This window comes from Heteronotia binoei, chromosome 7 (genome assembly GCF_032191835.1).
Source record: "Heteronotia binoei isolate CCM8104 ecotype False Entrance Well chromosome 7, APGP_CSIRO_Hbin_v1, whole genome shotgun sequence".
Taxonomy (NCBI): Eukaryota; Metazoa; Chordata; class Lepidosauria; order Squamata; family Gekkonidae; genus Heteronotia; species Heteronotia binoei.
In genome coordinates, this window is record NC_083229.1 from 39,374,711 (window position 1) to 39,391,481 (window position 16,771).

Genomic DNA, 16,771 nt, shown 5'->3' on the forward strand with positions numbered 1-16,771 from the left:
CCACCGTCGTCGTCGCGACTTTGCTTTGGCCTTCCTCGCCGACTTTTACGCCAGTAATGAAAGTTTGGGACAAAAAGAAGAGGCCCTCTCCACAACAGCCTGCTTCTTGACAGATAAAATTATTTGAACCAGAGTGTAGCTATAACCTGTCCATTTCAAAGGGAGGATTCCGTTTCCAGTTTTAATTACCATGATTTCTTAGATGTCCAGGAAAAGGAAAGAAAGGTCCCCTGTGCAAGCACCAGTCGTTTCCGACTCTGGGGTGACATTGCTTTCACAACGTTTTCACGGCAGATATTTGACGGGGTGGTTTGCCGTTGCCTTCCTCAGTCATCTACACTTTCCCCCCAGCAAGCTGGGTACTCATTTGACCGACCTCGGAAGGACGGAAGGCTGAGTCAACCTCGAGTCGGCTACCTGAAAACCCAACTTCCGCCGGGCAGCGAACTCTGTTCTGAGCAGAGCTTAGGACTGCAGTACTGCAGCTTTAGCACTCTGCACCACGGGGCTCTTTTTGTTGTTGTTGAATAAATGGCTGCTGCTCAAAACAGTGGGGAGTAGGGACTGACTACAGGCAAGAAAGAACCAGGTGAGCAGCCTGTTGGTCTAAAGCAATAGAACAAAGTAGGAGTCCAGTCGCACCTTTAAGACCAACAAAGTTTTATTCAGAATGTAAGCTTTCTCATGCATGCACACTTCTAAAGACAATTAAATGGGGTACAGTGAGCAGAGTTACATATAGCTGTAGGGCACTTTGCATTCTTAACCACTGCCCACCAGCCATAGGCAAGAGGAAGCAAGTATTGCCTCCCACCCACCCTACACACCGTTTGGAAAGTAAATGAATTAAATACTAGAAGGTTCTCTGACTTTTCTGCTGCATTAGGTAGCACAGCAAGGGATGCTCATGCTAGCAACTGTTTCATAACAGATGGAGCAATAATAGTGGGGTTTGCAACATACTGGTGGATTGTTATTAAGTGTCCAGGATGCTAGCTGATGGCAACAAGTGTGTGTAAAAGTGTAACAGTCTCTTTTTTAGCACACAAAACAGGTACACAACACTGAACTTTAAACCTAACAATATAGACAAAGTAATCCTTGAAAGACTTCAAAACAACAACAACAATACTATTACCACAGCAATTACATTAGGGCTCTTGGAGAGATTTTATGAGTAAAAGTTCCATATAATTTTTCATTTTCACAAAACTAACATATAAAACAAGTTCAAACAACAGTAACATTTCACATCGGCCGATTTCGCATTAGAGCTTTAATCCTGATTTAACTTTGTCCCCAAACTGACTTTCTACACTAAAACCATAGAATCATAGAGTCATAAAGTTGGTTTCTCTGACTCTATGATTCTAGTGTAGAAAGTCAGTTTGGGGATAGAGTTAAACCAGGATTAAAGCTCTAGTGCGAAATCGGCCATCGTTTCTATTACCTAATGCAAATTAATTAATAAAGACTATGCTGTAGGCCAGAATAGTTTTCAGAGAATGGAGGGACGCGAATCAACCAAAAACAAGCTTCGGAAGCATAACCACACTTCTAGACAGAAGGTCTCTGAATGTCAGCAGCATGGCTTACATTCAAAAGTCGAATGGGCATTGTCCTGATAACTGTATGCATTACCATTTGACCAAAAGGAAAATCGGGAGAGCCAGTTTGGTGTGGAGAGCCAGTTTGGTGTAGTGGTTAAGTGTGCGGACTCTTATCTGGGAGAACCGGGTTTGATTCCCCACTCCTCCACTTGCACCTGCTAGCATGGCCTTGGGCCAGCCATAGCTCTGGCAGAGGTTGTCCTTGAAAGGGCAGCTGCTGTGAGAGCCCTCTCCAGCCCCACCCACCTCACACGGTATCTGTTGTGGGGGAGGAAGGTAAAGGAGATTGTGAGCTGCTCTGAGACTCTTCGGAGTGGAGGGCGGGATATAAATCCAATATCATCATCATCATCATCTTCTTCTTCTTCTTCTTCTTCTTCTTCTTCTTCTTCTTCTTCTTCTTCTTCTTCTTCTTCTTCTTCTTCTTCTTCTTCTTCTTCTTCTTCTTCTTCTTCTTCTTCTTCTTCTTCTTCTTCTTCTTCTTCTTCTTCTTCACAGGATTAGGGCAAATACACACTCTGAAATTAAGACCATAGCACAAAATTGTGTGTTTGAGCTGCCACATCAGACTATAAGCTTCCAGCTCACAAATTACATTATTAGTGTGAGTTCACAGCACCTAGGCATGAAGAAAGCTTTTTTAAAAAAGCTTTTGAAAAGACTAACACAAATAAGGTTGCCAAAAGGCAATCCTGGGCAGGGTGGGGGCACCTTGTTCCTTTAATAAAGCCTTAATGTGTAGGAACAGGCAGTTAAATTTTTCACGGCACAGGGATAAATAAAATTGCTTGGTAAATAACCTCCCATTAAAAGTAAACAAGGACTCAAAGATTTCAGGTTTTCACGGCTGGTAACATCATTAGGGTTTGTAGAGTCTTTCGGGATCAAGTGCCGTGTTCTACTGGAGAAAGTTTTCCTTCCAGATGTTTCGTTCTCAGCTGCGGAGAACATCCTCAGTGGCGTTGCAGCCGGAGCAGGCGCTCTGACCTTCTTGGCTGCTGTGCATTGAGTGGGGCCAGGGCTGCTGGAGAGCTGCTGTTTCTAGGCTGGAGGGGGTGTGGTGAAAGGGCAATTGGTTTGTGGATGTGCCCATTGTTTGGTGGGGCTTTAGCAGCTCTCCAGCAGCCCTGGCCCCACTCAATGCACAGCAGCCAAGAAGGTCTGAGCGCCTGCTCCGGCTGTAACGCCACTGAGGATGTTATCCACAGCTGAGAACGAAACGTTTGGAAGGAAAACTTTCTCCAGTAGAACACGGCACTTGATCCCGAAAGATTCTACAAACCCTAATAAACAAGGACTGTTTGTGGGATGCAACTGGCAACTCTGCCTGGAATTGCAGCCCAGAAGCCACTAGGAGATGGTGTCCGTGATTTCAACCAGGCATCTTCAAGGGCCAGTAATGCACCAATCTTCTCTTGAAAGCTTAAATGGGAAAGGTGATAGCTTATGCACGACTACAACAAGAATATGGAGAGGGTGAAAGACATAAGAACATAAGAAGAGTCCTGCTGGCTCACGAATGGTCCATCTAATCCAGCATCCTGTCTCACACAGTGGCCATACAGTTCTTCTGGGTGGCCAACAACAGGTCATAGAGGCCAAGACTTTCCCCTGATGTTGCCTCCTGATTCTGGGATTCAGGGGCTAGCAATGACCTGGGTCATTACTATCCAGTGACCACTCAGATGAATCAATGGTCTGATGTGCTAGAAAGCTCCTTTGTATTAAAGCCTGCACAAGCTCAGTCAGGACTATTTCTCCCCTGAATGCTCTGAAAACCAGACATGTTATCACCAGGGGTTTTTTTTCAGCAGGAACGCACAGGATCCCAATTCTGGCTGTCTTGGCATCAGAGGGTGTGGCCTAATATGTAAATGAGTCCCTGCTGGGCTTTTACTACCAAAAAAGCCCTGGTTATCGCACTGGGTGCTTTCATATAGGGTTGCTGTGACAAGAAGAATGATGGAGAGAAAAATGAAGTAAACAACATCCCAATCTCTAAAACCACCTTTAATAGGTTGCACTGTGCGAGTCAATTCTAGCACCTCCTCAACTCCTGTTGTATCTCTACTGCTGAAACTCTCTGCTCCATTTTTTTAGTTGCTGCCTTTCTAGACATCCTCCCTTGCCTCTGCTTGCCAAATGCTTTTGACTGGTATGGAGTAGCTACCTTTTCTTACTGGTTATTTCTCTCTGTATAATATGAAAACCCGACATATGTTATCACCAGGGTTTTTTTTGAGCAGGAACGCACAGGATCCCAATTCTGGCTGTCTTGGCACCAGAAGGTGTGGCCTAATATGCAAATGAGTCCCTGGGGGCTTTTTGTATAAAAAGGCTCTGTGTGAAACAGTGGTGATGTCAGGAGGTGTGACCTAATATGCAAATGAGTTCCTGCTGGGCTTTTACTACCAAAAAAGCCCTGGTTATCACACTGGGTGCTTTCATATGGCGACTGTTTGCAAGTGGATTTTGCCGTTCTTGCACAGTAAAACTCCAGTTGCAAAGCACTTTATTTAGTGTGTGAATGCACCCATTGAGAAGACATGCTAACAGAAAGCATTCTCATCTAATTTCAGTCCTGTCTCGCTCCTCCCAGCATAATTTCATGGAACACACAAACACAACTATCTGTGCATAGTCATATTATACAGAGAGAAATAACCAGTAAGGAAAGGTAGCTACTCCATACCAGTCAAAAGCATTTGGCAAGCAGAGGCAAGGGAGAATGTCTAGAAAGGCAGCAACTTAAAAAACGGAGCAGAGAGTTTCAGCAGTAGAGATACAACAGGAGTTGAGGAGGTGCTAGAATTGACTTGCACAGTGCAGCCTATTAAAGGTGGTTTTAGAGATTGGGATGTTGTTTACTTCATTTTTCTCCCCATCATTCTTCTTTATTGTCACAACAACCCTATAAAGTAGATTAGTATGAGATTGGTTGAAGGTCACCCAGAGAGCTTCCATGGCAGAATGCAAATTAGAACTCATGTCTCCCAGATTGTAGTCTGACATTTTTAGTCCAACACTCCCCAACCCTAGACCCTTAGGACCCTAATTAAGGGAAGAGAAGGCATTTACAAGGGCTGATGCTGGAGGGCTGGAGGAGAGGGCTAAAGAATGTGATCTGATAAAATAATCTTTTTTACAAGGTGGTAATACCCATAAGGTCAGATGGACTTTGTACGCATGTTCAGGCTATGCTCAAATAGACAATTCCAATTCAGGATTTTCTCTACAGTCCAGCAGACTTCATCCCTTTCTCCCCCGTTTTTTTTAAAACCTATTTTTTGATCGGGTGGCTGAATGACAAGAAATGTGAGCGCCTATTCAGCAAATGCCTGCCTCATTAGTGTCCCAAATTCCTCATTGTGCTGGCTTTGGAACAATGAGGTGGACTTGTTTTCCTGACAATAAATGAATAGAAGAGTGCATGGCCCAGAGAAAATTGGATGAGCATGTTTACACATGCTTTAAATATGATTGTTATCATAAAGCCTAGACTGCCACTTTGATTACCCATTGAGAGAAAAAGAACGGATGAGGGTGCCATAACAGAATTCTAATAAAAGCTCTCTGAGCTGTCTGATGTTAAAAAGTGTTAACATTTCTCCCAGGTCTTAGTATATGCCCAAGCAGCCTTGAAAGGGTTTAGAATATAGATTAAACATAGCTGAACTAAACGGGCCCCAGACCCATAATTCTACCTACCCACAGAATCTCTATCTTTACAAGGATTTGGGCTGCTTTATATATTTGGGGAAAATAACTGCAGGACCCAACTCTCCTGGCCTCTAATCATGGGTTTTTCCACACCCCCCCCCCCAAGTTAGTTTGATTTCCTCCCATACTGCTTTGATTTATCCCAATTTCTGCCTGCATTGTTATGCCTTCAGTTTTTGCTTGTTTGTTTTTCTCCCAGTTCTTTTGAGACCACTTTTACCATGGCCTTTTTTTCTGGAAGCCAATTTTGAGTCACCTTTTTCCTCATTGATAATGTTTCTGTTAGTTTTCTCTCACCCACCTCTAGCCAGTTGAGAGCCAGTTTGGTGTAGTGGTTAAGTGTGCGGACTCTTATCTGGGAGAACCGGGTTTGATTCCCCACTCCTCCACTTGCACCTGCTGGAATAGCCTTGGGTCCGCCATAGCTCTGGCAGAGGTTGTCCTTGAAAGGGCAGCTGCTGTGAGAGTCCTCTCAGCCCCACCCACCTCACAGGGTGTCTGTTGTGGGGGAGGGAGATAAAGGAGATTGTGAGCCGCTCTGAGACTCTGAGATTCGGAGTGGAGGGCGGGATATAAATCCAATATCTTCTTCTTCTTCTTAGCCCTTATACATGATTGGACTGTTGTCCTCCCCTACCCAGAAGAAGTCATTTCGTTTCCCTTTTTCTAAAAATACAACCCTTGTATAATTATACCAATACCAATGTAAAAGGTGATCAGCTCTTCCACACTTCTGTTCATAATCCATATTTTTTTCTGGTTTAGAACGTCAGGAAAACTCTTACCTAGGGAAAGGAAGCTATTTTTTCTGGTGTCAGAAGTAGCCACACTACTTGGCTTTATTTTTTTAAAAAATATTGATGCTCAAATATATTTGTGTTGCTATATGGTTGTAATGATATGTTTAGCAGGTTCTCTAAATTCCCAGCTTTCATTAAAAAAAAAGTAAATCTAAAGTTTCTTCCCTTATGGAGATGTGCTTTCTCCTTTATATCTCTGTTTTACACACAAATTCTGAAACTTCTTGTCACATACTCTGTGTATATTAATTTTTTTATACTACAATGTAAAAATGGTTAAATTCAGGAGTCGTTTTGTAGAAAAATAGGTGGTGGAGCTCATCCAGGGATTGTTATGCAGCTGCACATACTGTTCAATGGACAAAGAGATGGAACTCTCAGAAAGGTTCAGGAGCTGTTCTCCTGTGAGCTCCCAGTGAATCCGAGGCCTGGTTAAATTACTTTCTACTACATGGAACATTTTCCTTCTTACTGCATTTTTTTAAAAAGCTCAGCTACATCTATACCATTTGCATTCAGCAGAAGCATATTAATTGTATTTATGCAGCTTGATGTATTGCTTAATTTCTAAAATGGGTCAAATCTGCTTGGAACTTTCCTGCTATAGGCTGGAAGTTCTGTCCCTTATACCTTTTGATCTCCCAGAATGCAGGGAACCCACATGTAAATGTTTATATATCTATCCATTCAGGTATAAGGCCCAAGTTAAACAGGAGGAAAAGAGCTTCCCCATGTCTTTGCATGGACCAGGGCTTTGTCAGTGCTGTGCTGCAAGTTTTGCATACTAGAAATCCATAGCCTTGTGGGGAACCCCCATTGAGATGCACCCCCGCCCCAGCCCCTCGCAGCATTTAATGTAAGTTTATTGGACTTGTGCATCTGATGATCCCAAACTGACAAAAAAATTATGCTAGAATAAATTTGGTTAGTCTCTACAATGTTTTATTTTCCTCCAGGGCTGAAAAGCTCATTGCATGATTATTCACAGCCTAATGTACCTCATAGGGTTGTTATGATGGGGAAAATGGCATCACCATGTATGTACACCACCTTGGATGAAAAATGATAAAGCAAGAGACTTTCGACCAGTGGGACAGTGGAAGAATAAAATGGGCCTCAACTTCTTATTCAAGAAGCAGGAAAGTATTTCTCAAATGTCAGAAGCTGGAAAGTTTGGCTGCCTCAAGGTATGTAAAACACTGGTGGTAAAAAGTGCTGTCAAGTCATAGCTGACTTATGGCGACCCCCCTAGGATTTTCAAAGTGAGCTCTATTGTCTCTTTAGAGGAAGAGGCAAAACTTTCTCCACTTTGTTCTTCAGGACTTTCTGCAAAATCAGACAATTGGTGGTCTCCCATTGTACTAACCACGGCCAACCCCACTTATGTTCTGAGATCTGATGAGATCAGGTTAGCTGTAAGACATTATACAGTACGAATCTGAAAACTTTAACAGACAATAATACCTATAAAACTGAATGGATATCTATAGACCTTGAGTATGTTTCTATAACATGGTAAAAGAAGGCAGACATTTCAATTAATGCACATTTCATATAAGTTTTAAAATAACTTGATAATAGCTGTCATGTTTTTACAAAGTAAGGCACTGTGCACGTGCTGATGTCCTGCTTTGGAATAGTATCTACTCAAAGGTGCTTGGCCCAAGATGGCAAAATTTTGGTAAAGAAAAGGATATCACTCTGTCTGGAGAGGCAACCATGTTCTCTTGCAATAGCCAAAACAAGAGAGTTTTGCAGTATCTTATAAACACATTATGGCAGAAGCATCAGTGAGCAAGAATGCACTTTACAGACATACATGTTAACATTTAGTTGCCAAATAAACACACACACTCACAGAACTACCAGCAGAAAGAGGAAGCTCTTACCCATGAAAGGCAGGGAAAGGAAGCTATTACACAAGACCAGCAGAGAAAGGACGCAATTACCTAAGGAGATAAGCAACTTATCTCCTTCCTTTTGCAGTCAGAAATCCAGCACAGCAATGAAAGTTAAATGTACAATGATTCCTGTTTACAGATAGCTTCTTAATACCCAGAATTCCTAGTGAAATCTTCCCTTATTGTTTATCTCAAGCATTTTAATGCCCTCTTTCTATCCAAATAGGGCATGTATCACAGTGACAAGATCTTCCCTGCCCAGCAAGGGCTGCAGGTAGTTCACCAGCAACTGCTAATGAAAGGGAGAGATGGAGGGTTGTCAGGCTATGCAAAGCAAACATCAAAATATAGGTTCTGGTGGTGGACAGGAGTCTCGTGGCAAAGTAATGACCAACAATGTTTTCTTCCTTCTTCAGATGCAATGAGCGGCTGCTACCCAGGAGTTGCTCCTTCTTTTATGCGGGAGGTATGGAAAAAACAAGGGCCCCGTGGCGCAGAGTGGTAAAGCTGCAGTACTGCAGTTGGAGCTCTCTGCTCACAAGCTGAGTTTGATCCCAGCGAAAGCTGGTTCAGGTAGCTGGCTCCAGGTTGACTCAGCCTTCCATCCTTCTGAGGTTGGTAAAATGAGTACCCAGCTTGCTGGGGGGAAAGTGTAGGTGACTGGGGAAGCAATGGCAAACCACCCCGTCAAAAGTCTGCTGTGAAAATGTTAAAGCAACGTCACCCCAGAGTAAGAAACGACTGGTGCTTGCACAGGAGACTACCTTTACCTTCTTATGGAAAAAACAGCAATAACAGTATCCAAAACGCCATGAAACACATGAGGTATGCAGGTGAAATACAAATTAATATATTTAATCATTAAAAACACTAGTTATGCTAAACTAGTTAACACAAGTAATGAGTGGAGAACTTAAGTTTTGGCAAATTACTAACACTTACATGTAAAAAAAGACAACTCCTTATTTATGGCTGTAGTCTGTAAAAGCCTATAGTGGAACAAAACAACGTTGAGGGTTTTTTTAAAAAAAAGTATTACAAAATTTGAGTCTAGTGGCGCCTTTAAGCCCAACGAAGTTTAATTCTGGGAATAAGCTCTGGTGTGCATTCCCTCATGTGCATGAAAGCTTATACCAGGAGTGGTCAAACTGTGGTTCGGGAGCCACATGTGGCTCTTTCACATATATTGTGTAACTCTTGAAGCCCCCACTGCCTTATCAGCTAGCTTAAAGTATTTGTCTCTTTAAATCACTTCAAGCCAAGCCAGCTCGCAGCTTGGAGAATGTAATTAAAGTTAAATATGCATTCTTTCCACCTCTCCCTCCCCCTATTTTCCTTCCTTCCTTCGACATCCATGTTTTGCAGCTCTCAAATATCTGATATTTATTTTATGTGGCTCTTATGTTAAGCAAGTTTGGCCACCCCTAGCTTATACCAAGACTCAAACTCTGTTCTGTTGTTTCAGCCCAACACGACTATCCACCTGAATCTTAGTTTTTAAGGTAGAAGTACCACTAACATGGACGGAGAGGAGTGGGAAGGAAGAGACTATATAAAGTTTTTACGTCCACCTAGAGGGCACCAACATATTCAGAGCAGAAACCGTCTGTGTAGCCAACCGGCCTTTATCACGTTATTACTCCGCTACAGCGCAGATGACCATTTCTGATTCCCATCATACTCGTCTCTTGAGCGAATGCTCAACTCGGTAGAACTTTCGAAGAGGGAGGGGAACCTTTTCTCTCGCGAGTGTAGCTGGTCGCCGAGACTGAGCCGCGTGGGTAGGTGCGTTGCATTGTGGGAGTTCGTTCCTTTCCTCGTTGCCCGGCCATCTTGGAGGTGCCTCTCTGGTGAGCGAGTCCCCGGAGCCGATAGAGGGGAGCGAAGCCCATGGGGATGCGGCTCGATGTTTCTTAATTCTTTTTCCTCCTTTTCCAGGTAACGGCCGGCCCGACGTGAGCCGCAAAGATGGTGGCCGCCAAGAAGACGGTGAGTGGAAGTGGCCCGGGCGGAGCGAGCCTAGGCCGGCCGGGAAAGGTTCGCGTGGTCGCTCGAGCGAGGCAGGATGCTTCTGAGGAGGAGCAGCTCCAGCGCAGTAGCTGCCTAAGGGGGGGGGGGGGGGCTTGTGGTCGGAGCTCCTTCACTGCGAGGCCTTGGGTGGATAAGGTGGAGGGTCACTAATAAAATCCATGAGCCCCGTGGCACAGAGTGTTAAAGCTGCAGTACTGCAGTCTGCTCACGACCTGAGTTCGATCCCCAGTGGAAACTGGGTTTTCAGGTAGCCGGCTCGAGGTAGACTCAACCTTCCCTCCTTCCGAGGTTGGTAAAATGAGTACCCAACTTGCTGGGGCAAAAGTGTAGATGACTAGGGAAGGCAGTGGCAAACCATCCCGTCAAAAGTCTGCCCTGAAAACGTTGTGAAAGCAACGTCACCCCAGAGTCGGAAACGACTGGTGCTCGCACAGGGGACCTTTCCTTTCCCACTAATAAGAACACAAAAGTAGGCCTCACAAGAATGGGTGTCCTGAGAGGCCAACACGTTTTAAAGGGGGATTAGATGGATTTATGGAGGCTAGGTCCATCAGTAGTTGCTAGCTATGGTGACTAAAAAGGAGCCTTTATGATCACAGGCTGCATTGGGGAAGGTCTCGGCCTTTGTGCTTTGTTTGCTGCCCCTCCTCCCTTTCCGTAACTAATTGTGTGAAACGGGTTGCTGGATTATTGATCAAGAGCCCCATGGCGCAGAGTGGTAAAGCTGCAGTCTTGCAGTTGGAGCCCCCTGCTCATGTCCTGAGTTTGATTCCAGCGGAAAGCTGGTTCAGGTAAGTGGCTCCAGGTTGACTCAGCCTTCCATTCTTCCGAGGTCAGTAAAATGAGTACCCAGCAAGAGGTTGACTCGTCAGGTGTTTAGATGTGGGAAGGAATTTACTCAGTTTGGAACTAGGACTTGTTTGCAGCATCTTCTTGAGAATGCAGGATTTGACTGCCAGTTTCTAGAAATGGTGGGTAGTTGCAGTTATTTTTTTTCCTATATAAGGGCTAGTGAAATATTCAGTGGACAGAAATATTGGCTTCCTCTTTTGAACTCATTTTTGGTACCTGAGCTGGAGAAATGTTATCCAAAGTTCTCTGTATGCATATATAATGAATGGATGGGCATATTCATTCAGCTTCTGCTCTATATATGGTGGTGTCCTCCAGGTGGACATTAAAGCTCTTTGACATGTGAAAAATTGCAGGTGTATTGTGTCCCTTAAGGAGAAGCAGCTGTAAGTACTGTTTTGCTGCTGTCTCTTTGAATTGGTCTGTTGACTGTTCAGTCTTCTAAAGTGCTTTTCCAGGCAGGTAACAAACCATTTTTAATCCCAGTCTGCTTGAACCAGTGATCTGGTGCAAAAAAAAAAATGCCCTGCATATGTAAATGCAATTGGTTTATCTATAGTTGGCAGGGCAGTCATGTTATAATCAGTCATGTTATGTTATAAATGTACTAAATTAGGACATGAAGCTAAATGTGAGCAAACCCTAATGTACATGGGTCCAGATTTGTACATTGTGCATTTGACTTCTTTTGCTAACATTATTTAAAGTTTGTGAACATTATTTTAATGCTTCAATTACATATTTGAATCAGAAATTTTTTTCTATGTAGTTTTCCCAGAAAGCCAAACAAATTTTTTTTGTTCTTAATTGATCTGGGGAAAACAAATGGCTTGTCAATTTAACTAGCTGGCAGGATGTCTTTTTAGTGTTTGACAGCAGAAAAATTAATACAAATTGAAATTTATAATAGATTTAGTATTAGAGAGGTTATCCTTATGAATGTGTTGCAGGCATCTGGAGTTATCTCATAGCTTGTATAGCAGGGGTATCAAACATACCAGCCCTGAATCCGCCCAGGCCCATGAGCAACTGGTTATTACCTTTACTGCTAGATGATCAACACTGCATTATGTCCCTGTTTACTGTCCCAGTCCTAATGCCTAACGGGCATTAAGGAAATGGGAGGGTGATAGTCAGGGAGATACGGTACTTTGAGGAAATACAGTAAGAGAGTGTTTAGAGCATGTTTGTAGTTTGAGTAAAATTTTGCCTGTATCCTTTATAAAGCTTATATTTCTAGTATCTGATGTTACATTTTATGGCACAAATAGCCTCATAACAAATGAGTTTAACAAGTCTCTTGTTTAGAGGCTGTAAAGTAGAGCTGCAAATAGTCTTGCTTGTTAGGAGGATGACAGGCAGATGGCACTGTTCACTTAGAGTTATGGTCATATTGCCTTAAATAGACTTAAGGTTGTAGAAACTTTTAATTTGAAAAGGGCTTTTCAGTCAGTCTCAGGTCAAGTATTTGGATATGGTCTGGGGTTTTTCATTTTAGAAAACAGGCAAAGTATTGTGACAGGGTAGAGAATAACATGAATATCTGATATGGATAATTGGGGTTTATTTCTCTGTATTTAAATATTTATTTCTCTGTATTATTTTAAATATTATGATAGTTTTAAATACTGGTTTTAACTTGGTGTGCACATTTTGGATTTTTTCCTGTACGCTGCTATGTTTCTAAAACTAGATCTTGTGATTATGCTCAAACAACTCTTGAATTCTTAAAACAAAATGGAGAGATTTTAAATGTTTATTCCTGACTTATATGAATTAATTCTGAGTTCTGACATGCATTTCAGATATTTTATAATGTCATCCTAAACTTACAAAGTCTGCTTAAATATTGTGGTGCTTTGGCTTATTTTCAGCATGCAGAACATTCCAGGTTCAGCCCCTGGCATCTCCAGTTAAAGGATCAGGTAGCAGGTGATGTGGAAAATCTCTACCTGCGACCCTGGAGAGTTACTGCCAGTCATATTGCTGATACTACAGTGGTCTGATTCTATATAACACAGCAATGTGTGAGTGCGAGTACGTCATGTGCATACTTAGAAGGGGCTAGACTTAATGAGGCCAAACAAATTTGACCAGGAAAGTTAAGCAGTCTTGCTTATTATTAAAGGTCTCCTTTAATATTTACAAATGCACTGTAAAATGTTGAAATAGTTTTTGATGTCTGTATCTCTTTTCACATCTTCTTACAGAAAAAGTCCCTAGAGTCCATCAACTCTAGGCTTCAGCTGGTTATGAAAAGTGGTAAATATGTTTTGGGATACAAACAGACTCTGAAAATGATCCGGCAGGGCAAAGCCAAGTTGGTCATCCTTGCCAACAACTGTCCCGCTCTGAGGTGAGTATCCACTGGAACAAGATTTCTGTTTAAGTTCAAAGGGTGTGTTCTTTATATTGATGCTTTAAAATGTTACCTTTACTTGTATGGCTGAAATAGGATTTCTTAATCTTCAATACAACCACTGTTTTTTTAAATGAGCTGCTTTGAATGTATTACGAAATTACATACACATAGCATATCTAGGCTAGAAGCCATATTAATGTAGCAAAGGCAGCAATGGTTAGTCAAGGCCTTGGCAATTAAATTTCAAAGTGGATTGTGCATGCTTGGCACTGATCTAGGGAACAGTACAGCAGATCTTCACAGGACCCCTCAGATTTTTCTTCCCAAATTCTCACCAGTGTGCAAGGAATGCTTCTCTCAGAGTCAATTAGTGGAAACCTTTGCTCCAGTACATCAAGGCTAGCATGATGTTTTCTTGTAACTTGGTACTTCAGCATGTTTGACAGAAGGTTTCTTGTGCAAGAAGAGGTCATTAACAATTATAGTGCATGCTTATGCAAAACATTTCTTTCAAAAGGAATTAGTCTTTTTTTAGGCAAGTAGAATAGTCTGTACCATAAGATGCTGCTGGTAAAAGTTGCAGGATGGTATCACTATAGTTTTTCTCCCAGTGATACAGTATGCTATGTTTATTGCTCAAAGCCAGGTTACTAGCAGGGGAGATTGATTAATAGCATGTGTGTTTAAATCCTCAGAAAATCGGAAATTGAGTACTATGCTATGTTGGCCAAAACTGGTGTGCACCACTACAGCGGCAACAACATTGAATTGGGTACAGCTTGTGGAAAGTACTACAGAGTATGTACACTAGCCATCATTGACCCAGGTATGTAGGCTGCCTTTTAAGTTAATTTTAAGTTAAGTTAGTTTGTTTGAATTATTTACAGTCTGTTTTTCTCAGAGAGATGAGGCGACTTAAACTTTGTAGCTTGGTCCTGTCACTGATATTGTTTGAAAGCAATACTGATCTCAGAATTCCGGTCTTGACCACTTTCAAGTCAGTATGCCTCAAAAGCAGCAATATGCTTGTTGAATGTGTGTTAGCTTAGATTTGGCAACATGGCTGTACATCTCATAGAACTCACTGGACTCCTGAAAAACACACTAGAATTGGCCCTGTGATTTCTGGAGATGTGGCTTAGAGTTAATTAGAATATAACATAGATGGCAGTCTAAATTGAATAAATAAAAATAGTAAAATAAAATGACTACAACACTTAAATATATTTGTGATCTATTAAGGTGAAATTGGCTTCCTTCAAAGTGCCTCAAATGAACTAGATACTTTAGGAAGCATTTTTTAAAAAAAATCAGTGCAGAATAGCCCACTCTAATGAAAATCTGAAGGGGCATTATGGATGGAGTTGTCTGGCTTTTATAATTCTCTGTACAGTCTTAGATCAGGACATCTGGTAAACTAGCTACAATATTATCAGAGCCCCCATTATAGCTTAGAGCAGGGGTGACCAGGCTGCTGCTTGGGAGCCACATGTAGCTCTTTCAGACATTTTGTGTGGCTCTCGAAACCCCCCACTACCATGTCGGCTGGCTTAGAAAAGGCATTTGTCTCTTTAAATCATTTCTCCAAGCCAGCCGATGACTTGGAGAATGCATTTGAAGTTAAAGTTGCTTTATAACATTTGGTGCTCATGTCTTGTGGCGCTCAGATATCTGATGTTTATTCTGTGTGGTCATACGGTAATCAAATTTGAGCACCCCTGGCTTAGAGGTTCATTGGAAGGCACTTGATGGGGGACTAAAGTCATTTTTCCCAAAGTATTTCTGAGTTTATATTTTGCTTTCCGCAGGCCATTACACACCAACTAAGATTCTCATTGTGATACTGAAAAGCAGAAACACTGCGAATATTCTCGCTGTCCTGATCATCCAGTGGTCACGGCAGGCTAGACATTCGCTATAGCAACACTATGCAGTGTGTCCCCAGGGCTAGTTTACCTCCCTAGCACTGGTTTTTAACTGCTAGTGATATTCTGGAATAATGTACGCTAATTGGGAGCATAGAAATGTTTTGTAACATAATAGAAAAATGTAAATTGAGTGGGGCTCATCTAGCGTGACTTACCTTTTAAGAGAATGCACATAAATATATACAGGCAAAAAAAATCTTTGTTCTAACCTTGATGTTAAAACGCTATTGTTTTTTCTCTTAACAGGCGATTCCGACATCATTAGAAGCATGCCAGAACAAACCAGTGAGAAGTAATATTGCAGAATTTTGATTTTTTTGTTTAATAAAAACTGGTTACAAATCTATTGCTAGCATGAGTTTTCATAAAGTGGATATGAAGAGATGGCTTTGCAACTAGATATCAGGTACACAAATAAATGCCTCACATCTGTTACATAATTTTATTGTAACTTAATAATAAAATTCATAGAATTTGGAGATTCTTAATACTAAGCATTCCAGGCCATTCACACTGTGGAGTTACTACTATTAGGCACATTACCTCTGTTGGTTGCGATATTGTGCCTCTTTATTGGAAAAACTGCAGCTGTCTAGCTTGGTTATTTGGAAGAGGCACAGGGAAGGAAAGTGAAGAGTGTGAGAAGAGAGTTCAAAGTACTTCGGGTGTTACTAGTGTTGGAACTACAAAGGTAAACAAGGCCTACTGGATTTTTTTCCTCCAGTGAGAGATTATTGGACGATATCTAAAAGTGCCATAGAATTCACTAGAGTTTCCATTTTGGTAAATGTGATTATGATTAGACCAGGGCGAATTAGTGTTTGAGCAAGTAAGTTACCATGAACTGAAGAACAGCAAAGTACTTACATGCAGAATGTTCCAACTAAAATGCCTCAGTTGTCAGCTTAACCTTGAATCCAAGAACTGTGACTGGAATAGCTCTGCTATTTTACATGCACAAGAGTTTGGCAGCATTTATAATTTTTATTTTGCCTGTATGAGGTTGCATAAGTGCAGGTTCTGTGATTTTGGTTCCTCCTTGTACTACATTCTAGAGTGAAGTGTAAAATAGCCCTTTCCTTGAGCAGCAGGCATTTTCTCTGTTAGAAGGGCATATGGATCGTTTCCAGTATTTAACCCTTGAGTGTTAGCCATGTTGTTTGTCCTTAAGTTACAATTTCAGAGGCATTTCAGCTTCAAAAGCTGACTGGAACTTCATGAGGAAACTGTATGGGAAGTCTTTGAATACAACAAGCAAGGTGCTAAACTGAATGTGAGAATACGTGTGTATTAGTGAATCTTGAATCAGTAACTGCCTTGTGGAAACCAAAAGAAATTTGAGGTCAACTGAACTAAAACAATAGATCCAGAAACTGGATCTAAAACTGGAGAGGTGCAATTTTAGAAAGCTACAAGATTAATAACCCAAAAGTGCATTCTGACAAAGCCATCTCTCTTATGACTGCGTGTTTTTTGGTCTTCTTCAACAATTGCCCAGTCATGAATATACAGGCTGTGTGCTGCACATAAAGATGATCATGAGCAGAACTATGAGTGAACATTCTAG

General features: G+C 41.8%; 1 protein-coding gene and 1 non-coding gene across 2 annotated transcripts; both read left to right on the forward strand.

The window, feature by feature from the left end:
* Positions 1 to 9,741: 9,741 nt before the first annotated feature.
* Positions 9,742 to 15,550, forward strand: RPL30 (ribosomal protein L30). The gene is made up of 5 exons (XM_060243458.1): positions 9,742 to 9,881; positions 9,970 to 10,020; positions 13,125 to 13,270; positions 13,972 to 14,102; positions 15,451 to 15,550. Exons 2-5 carry the CDS (start codon positions 10,000 to 10,002, stop codon positions 15,498 to 15,500), a joined length of 348 nt encoding a protein of 115 aa, XP_060099441.1. The 5' UTR covers positions 9,742 to 9,881; positions 9,970 to 9,999; the 3' UTR covers positions 15,501 to 15,550.
* LOC132575609 (small nucleolar RNA SNORA72) lies at positions 15,136 to 15,268 on the forward strand. Its single transcript, XR_009555697.1, has one exon. It is a non-coding gene; the product is annotated as a small nucleolar RNA SNORA72 (small nucleolar RNA).
* Positions 15,551 to 16,771: the final 1,221 nt, after the last annotated feature.